The 8,055-nt window shown below is 40.7% G+C and overlaps 1 protein-coding gene across 2 annotated transcripts in view; it reads left to right on the top strand.

Moving 5' to 3' along the window:
• The first annotated feature begins 5,773 nt into the window (after positions 1-5,773).
• tsen2 (TSEN2 tRNA splicing endonuclease subunit) overlaps positions 5,774-8,055 on the top strand; it is a 9,480-nt gene continuing 7,198 nt past the window's right edge. For both annotated transcript variants that reach the window (XR_007399240.1, XM_049022114.1), the window contains exons 1-4: positions 5,774-6,115; positions 6,227-6,293; positions 7,405-7,444; positions 7,732-8,055. The exon at positions 7,732-8,055 is cut by the window's right edge and continues 223 nt beyond it. Coding sequence is in view for 1 of the 2 variants with exons in the window: in XM_049022114.1 (XP_048878071.1) it covers positions 5,930-6,115; positions 6,227-6,293; positions 7,405-7,444; positions 7,732-8,055 (617 nt within the window). In the remaining variant the exon portion in view is untranslated. The remainder of the gene's footprint in view (positions 6,116-6,226; positions 6,294-7,404; positions 7,445-7,731) is intronic.

Raw genomic sequence — 8,055 nt, 5'->3', positions numbered from 1 at the left:
TTCACAGCGTTACTGACAGGTGCTACTCAGTCTAACGAACTAACCTGTGCAGCGCGATTTGTACTTTTGAGGTTGAAAGTGCCCCTTTTGGATAACTGATGATCCCCCCCCCCGTGAAAAACACCTGCCTGGCACTGTAGTTATGCATGGAGGGCTGCCATGGGCACCGTCCACTCAGAACACTGACTTAGCAAGCCTACTTCACGTTGTCTCAGACAGGGGGCGCCGGTGCTAACCCTTACCTAGGTCGATTGTGCTTGGACCAGTACTGCACCTATGTACTTTTACTCTAAATTGTTAGAGTAAAACAATTACTTAGTAAACAATTACTTAGTAAAGTTTCCCATGGAAAATTTGGGGTAGCTGAGCATCCAGACAAAGTGCGATTCAGAAAAGCCCCCTACGGAGATTAGCACAAGGGTTGGGGAGACCACAGCCCCGCCCTGGAGGGGGTCATAGAGGAGCGTCTGGTGGGCCCACCACCGCAGGGGGGTGTGGGGATCAAATGATGCGTAGATCAGATTGGAGCATAGCGTCGCGAGCTATGCGGACACTGTACCATTCGGCCATGGTAATGAGAGCTGAACCGGATGGCAAAGCTACCAATTTACTGGTCAACTGCTTTCCTACCCTCACCTATGATCATGAGCTCTGGACAGTGACCGAAAGATTGAGATCGCGGATACAAGTGGCAGAAATTATTAGTAGGGTGGCTGTGCTCTCCCTTAGAGATAGGGTGAGGAGCTTGGTCATTCGGGAGGGACTCTGCTGCTCCGCACCTCCACCAGATGAGATGGCTCGGGCATCTGGTCAGGATGCCTCCTGGACGCCTCCCTGGGGAGGTGTTTCAGGCATGGCCAATAGGGAGGAGGCCCCGGGGCAGACCCAGGACATACTGGAGAGATTATATCTCTTAGCTGGCCTGGGAACACCTTGGTATTCCCCCATTGGAGCTGGAGGAGGTGGCTGGTAAGAGGGAGGTCTGGCCATCCCTGCTTAGACTGCTGCCCGCCGACCCAGCCCCAGATAAGCAGCAGAAGATGGATGGATGGATGCATGGATGGATGGATGAACTTATTTATGTCATCCTTGCTTTTAAGGATAGCAATGTCCATATTAAAATAGAGTTGTTGATGCTGAGAGTGATATCATAAGACAGAATGTCTCACATCACCTGCCAAGAGGATTTTATGCTGGTAAATGGTGACATTAATTTTAAATATAAGGTAATTAACAACTTTTCTGACAAATGGCTGTTTGGTTTAACATTAAAGTAAATCAGATCATTCATCATCTATTTTAATGTTCTTAAACCTGTACTCCCGTGCACTATAAACGTGCATCGGCGTTATTCACTCCATGACTCAACGATACTTTTTTTCACTCTCTAGCACTGCAGCAGTGGAAATGAGCTGAGAAGCCCTTCACACTGGAAAAAGTCCATGCGAGCGCGCAGCATGCCAAGCTATTTTACTGACATTACATCATTCCTTTATTGCGTGTCTCACCAAACACGCCCTCCCGTGATTGCAAAATCTGAACTCCGTTGAACCACTCAGCAATCGGAAATCTCCGTTTCTGATTTACGCTCCTCTAGGTGCGGGGAGGCTCCGCGTTTTTTTGCCACTGGGACAGGATGGACGACGCCGTGTGCGTTCTGTCTGCTCCCGGATACGGGCGATGTGACAGTGCGCTATTTACGGGGTGAATTCCAAAAACTGTCCCTGCGTCGAGGTCCCTAGCTGACTGTCAGCTTGGGCTGCACAGATCACGCCAAATGACACGATCCGGCGTGCTAATTTTAGCTGTCATTTCAAGATGACGTGTGCCAATTACAGGAGGAGAAAAATGGCACGACCGAAAGTGTGTGTACAGCACCTCAACATCTAAATGACAGCCGAGCTGTCAGTTTTCCACTGAGCCTGTCTAGTGCGCAGCATCAGCCTGCCTACCTATACAGTCCAGTTCCTATACGCACCCTGTTACAATAATACCGGTATCTTTTTAAAGGTGGGATGGGCAAACAGTAACGTTAAGACCTCAGAGTGAAACTGACGAGATTATTTATGACCTGTTCTTAGTTCCTAGAGAATATTATAGGCCTACTGACATTCGGACCTTAGAATTCCCAAACATTGCTCTGCGTTTCAAGTCACTTATACAGTAATTATAGGCCTATATTTTTCCACACCAGCTTGTTTTGACAGTATTTGTATAGCTAGGGCCTAGGGCAGACCAGCAGGTTTTTAGGGGGGAAAAAACCGTTTTGTTCACATTCTGTATTTACTTCTTGAAACATTGAAAGAATCATAAAAATTATATAGTGACTTGGGTCATATGCAGCTTGACTTTTGTTTACCCAGCTTATCTTTCCAGGATATTAATTATTATCTAGTAACAGAAATCCTTCAAATGTTGTATTAGTTTAACCGTGAAGTCACCTAACTAAAACAAAGACTGGGTCTTCTTTTGACGGGATTTTGCTGATTAATGTCAATTTGTTGACTATACAATGAGCAATATTACTGAACTCTTCAAATACGTGTATTACATTATACGAAGCCTGTCTTTTGTTTTATTCATGTAGAGAAAGGAATATGTTGTATGTAGTAAAGTTTCAGAACAGATGGAAGAGATTCGGGTTCTCTCTTGGTTCTTATAACTATTTGCTTCGGTCAATGTAAATTTTGGGATTTCATTAACTTGTAAATCTTAGGCAATGAAATGCTGTCCAGTAAATTCTCCAATGGCTGGGGTGGGAAAGGGAAAGAAGCCATCCGATTGGCTATCACAACAAACGTGGAGATTTGGCAGGTGGGTATTCTGGACGTGAGCCTGATGTTGTGTTGACGATGATTGAATGTGTTATTTATGTTGTGTCAGCATATCCTTACTTTGTTAGTACCAATTCTCAGATGACCGTGTCCTGCCAACATTCTTCGTAGGTTCTGCCAAATACTTCGAAAAAATACATTTTCCTGTTCTAAAGGCTCTTTAAAGTCAGAAAGCCAAAGATAGCATGTGTTTTAGGAAATGGCCATTCTGGAAAAACTGTGCTTTACTTTTTTTCGTTAAAATTGACCATGCATATTGTTCAGAAAAGGTAAATACACTCGAAGGAACTATCATGACAAATATCGATAAAGACATTTCATTATCATTTCGCTCATTCGGTGGGATTATTGAACGCAGTTGACCTGGTTTTATGCTTATTTTCAATTGCATTCAACTAACCTATCGCCATAAAAGTGCACGGTGTGCCTGGTATGTAAAAGTACCGGACGGATTATCGCAGTGATTTTTTACGGTTTTAGCGATGTAACTTTCTCAACTGCTGAGCCTAAGAAACTGTCCAGCCCAGGCCACTGCATGCCGATATGGCAACCTAGGCGAGTATCACTACTGGCGCCCCCCGTCCGAGGCAAAATGAACCTAGCTCGCAAGTCGACATCCCCTGAGAAGTCTGGGCATGTAGAGGCTGCATGTACGACAAAGAATCTAATTTAACCAATAACTGGCTTCAGATGTGATGAAAAGCATGACTATAATAATAATTAATTGTAGATTTCATCAATGCCCCTAAAAGTAAAATTAATAAGAAAAATCACACATCAAGGAACATTTTAATGTTACCATCGATCCATTGTGAAAATAATAGCAGGACTGATAGCTCATAAATGAAAAATACATTATGAAACAAGAAAACACTTAAACAGTTATTTCAATATGTATAATATGCAGTTTTATGTATAGTTTTAATGTAATTCATAGTGACAAATCAGTTATTTTCGGTAAAAATGCGGTGTCGACTAACACACACTTACATAATGCAGTGTTAAACAATAGGCCCACATTATAGCAAACAAAATACATTTTTAACGTATATGCTAATAAATATTAGTTTCATTATTGTTGAGAAAATATTGTTCTCCAGGATTAAGCTTATTTTCTTGAAAAATAAACTTATCTTGTGAAATGAAAGCAACCTTCAGATGTTGGTTGAGTAAGCAAATTCTTTGGCATTCATTTCAGAACAGCGCAGTCCCATAAACCTACGGAGAATACAATCCTTTTTTATCCCAAGCAGTATCCACCCCACATACTATTGGTCTAAACTGAGGAACAACTCACAACTACACGTCAAATCAGCGTTTTGGGTAGCAGAATTACGGTTTGCCATAAGGGCTGAAAAGGACAAAGAGTTATTTCCAGCCCCCCCCCCCCCCCCCACCCCGCCCTGTACTTTCATATACTTAAAACTGTCATTCATTTATTTGAATTAGATCAATTTAGTTATTGAAAAAGTAATATTAAATCTTATTTAGACTATTCTGTTGTGGGCTTCAGAACATAGAATTGGGAAAATAAATGATCAAACGGTGTGGAAAAAATATAGGCCTATTCCTTTTTACACTTATATAAGCCTATAGGAGAAAAACTTAATTCACTTAATTCATAATGAGGTAGAAATTGTAATCGACAGATTTAAGATTTAATGCAAATGGTTAATAATCGAAGTGACACAATTGCGAACCTATGTAAAACTATAACTACTCTTTTAGGTTATTCATTGATAAATATAGTGAAGTAGATAACGAGATATTATAAAATTCACGTCATTAATTTTAAATCCATTGCCATTATTAGTAGTTCTATATAACGACAAACATGATACAAGACATGTAACTTCATAGAAGTGAACTACACGTAGGACTAAATTGTATTCAGTAATGCTGAAAATTAATTATTGGATATAAATGCTTGTTTAGCCATTAGTAAAGAAAAATCGGTGGTTTTAGCATTTTTCGGAAATGGGGTTTAGTTAGATAATACCACCACCTGCTGGGGAGTAACTAATCTTTGAAATCTAGAAAAATTCTACAGTACGTACAAGGCCAAAAGAACTGGAATAGTCATTAGATCATTAGAATACAGTACAGTACATGGGAAGCGTATACCATTTTCCTGATAGAACATCACTTAATTATTACTGGACTATTAAAATATATATATATATATATATATATATATATATATATATATATATATATATATATATATATATATATATATATATATATAATAGGGCTTTTATAACCACTGCAATGTTTTTATTTCAGATACTAGATCAACTTTACATGTATAATATCAATATAAAACCAAAATTTAGGTTATATAGGTTATAAAAATTTCCAGAAAGTGATGTATGGACGGGAGAGCTGAATGAACGTATTCGAACTTTGGTGTTGGAGGAAACTGTTAAAGAGTTCAGTGGATAGAAAAGAGAACATACAGATCTGTAGGCTAAATGATGGCATCCAGAAAGACTGCACCTTGGAAGGATTAATAATGAGACAGAAGCTTAAATATTTTGGCCATATCGTGAGAAGACATCAATCGTTGGACGATCTCGTGATGAGGAAAGGAGTATAGAGGAAGACAGCATAACTGGGACAAAGAATATGATTCTAGAGGAGCCCAGAGAGGCAGAGCTCTTTAGAAACAGCTGGGGTGCAAAAATCCACGAAGAGTCAGACTCGACTTATTAACGACTAAATCAGGCTGTATGAAAAGAATATCTGGTTTTGGATCAGGCATTCCAACTCTCCACATAAAATGTTTTCAGTGTAGATGTATACAAATTTAAATTTATATAGTCCATGTAATGTAGATTTAAGGTAATGTTATGCTGTGAACCTTACTTTATAATCCCTAAAAGTATTGGGTAAAATCAGAAGTAGGAACCAAGACTTTGCAACTGTTTCCTACCGAGGATTTTAGGTGTTGCAATTATAACGCGGTTTTGTATCATCTAGCTAATGTGTATAAGACGTTTGCGTATATACGTGTTTTAGTGATTGTATTTAGATGCAGCATCACAGAATACTGTCGAACGTATTTACCTTTTAATTAGAACAGGTAGATCGCTATGACAGAAGCCGTTTTCCAGGCGCCTAAACGCCGTGCGAGAGTCTATGAATCGTACGAAGCCCCATTCCCTGTACTAGGCTATGAAAATCAAGCTGATCTGGAGCTACACATATACAGGGCAGAAATCATGAACCAGCATGTTATCGTCAGAGACCCTAAACACATAGAAGCCTTGTACGGAAAGGTCAATACAACAAATAGCTGAGAATTTATATTTTATGTCATGTGCCTGGACGTGTGTTAGTTACATGTGCTTATGTTACTGGGGATATGCTTTCTTTTCTTTACGTTTTAGGGTTATTTTGGCAAGGGGATCTTGTCGAGAAGCAGACCCCAGCACAGCATTTCTGATACATGGAAAAGTAAGTTTGTCATTTTACGGCTGTAGCGTAGAATAAAAGTAGCGTACTTTGTCGATACGGTATGATCATTGGACATTGTTGGTATTCCACAGAAATAAGTATTTTGTTAATACATATTTAACGGGCTGTGTTTTCAAATGCGGGGTAACCAGCTATGTGATGGGATGAAAGAAGTTGGTAAAAATACTTATTAGAACGTATTAAATGATTATTATCGGAATTAGATGCTAGGGAGACCCACAGATTGGTCAAAGCGATGAAAGGATTAGTCATCCAATAGCCTCAATGTACAATATTAAGTTCAGACCACACATTGGTATTGCTGTTAGCTTTGGCAAATATGAGCGGCATGCTGAAATAAGTTGCATTTTCACAATGCTTTTGTATTCTGATTATGGGGTTGCACAGATCCCAATCATTACCGCTCGGTTGTTTTGGACAAAGCATTCCTGAATAAATGTGATAAGCATTCTGAGCTACGAAGGTGTGTAATGTGAGCTGACCGGACCATCGACATGCCAATGAATGAATAAGTGAGCGTGTGTACGGTACCCCCCCGCCCCGAATACTAACACGGTCGCCCTATTTCACAGGAGTGAAATCCGCTTTATCACCGATTCAAAGTCCAGTTATTACTGGCAATTTTAGCAATTTTCAACCTGAATATATGAAACATCCATCCATTTTCCAAATCGCTTATCCATCTGGGTCGTGGGGGGTCCGGAGCCTATCCTGTAAGCTATGGGGACGAGGCAGGGAACAACCCAGGATGGGGGGCCAGCGCATCACAGTATATGAAACACAAGCAGAAGAATTTCTTTAGAAATAAATTTGATTCTTTTTCATTCATTTTCTTTTGGCATATCCATATTTATATTTACTCATATTTATTTATATCTACGTAATGTCTAAGTATTGCCATCTGTCCTGATACCCTGTGTTGAATTACTGTCTTACTCATGCAAGAAAGCATGTCATTGTCCTCGGTACTTGGACTAGTACAAATTACAATAAGAATTTGAATCATTAAATATTTTGTGGTTACTTTCTCAGATCCTAATCTGTACTGTTCTTCTGCCTTAATCTATGCTTTTTTAATATATATTTGTAGATTTCAATGACAGATGTCTACCTGTGATCTCATTCTCCAAGTAAGTCCCCCGATTTATGTACAACCCTCTTTCTGTGGTAAATGTTTCCAAATATCTGATGTTTTAAGGGTTACAATGATGTTTCCTTCCAAAATCCCCTTCATATCCAGTTCACTGCAGGGTTTTCACAGAAGTGTATTGATACTGCAGGGCGGTTGTTAAACAGCCATGATGTGGAGACTGACAGCAGGGAGCTGCTTCGGGTTCAGAATGTCCGGGCGTGGGGACGGACTGAAGGGCTGCCCATACATGAGTGTCCTCCTTATGGTCACCTTGCTGTTCTCCAGGTACCAGCAGCACGTGAGATGGGCCCAAGATGTCCTCTTGTCGCAGGGGCTGGATGAAGATAACGTCAGGGAAATTCTGGAGAAGTTCACGCACCCAACAGAGTCGAAGTACGAGGAGGAGGGGGAGACGATTGTGGAGGGGGGGTGTGAAGATACTCTGCGTCGCTTGGGACGGGGGTCGGAGACAGGGGAACCTCCCCTAGATCTAGAATGTTCTGAATACGAGCCACATGATGGCAAAAATGGCCCCATAGAGTCTCTTGGGGTGAGGGGCCGGGAGCCAAAGAGGCAGGGCAGCCCCCGGTATGACCCCCTGGCTGAGCT

This window comes from Brienomyrus brachyistius, chromosome 8, assembly GCF_023856365.1.
Source record: "Brienomyrus brachyistius isolate T26 chromosome 8, BBRACH_0.4, whole genome shotgun sequence".
Lineage (NCBI taxonomy): Eukaryota > Metazoa > Chordata > Actinopteri > Osteoglossiformes > Mormyridae > Brienomyrus > Brienomyrus brachyistius.
Note: the sequence above shows the minus strand (reverse complement) of the source record. Positions and strands in the feature narration are given on the sequence as shown.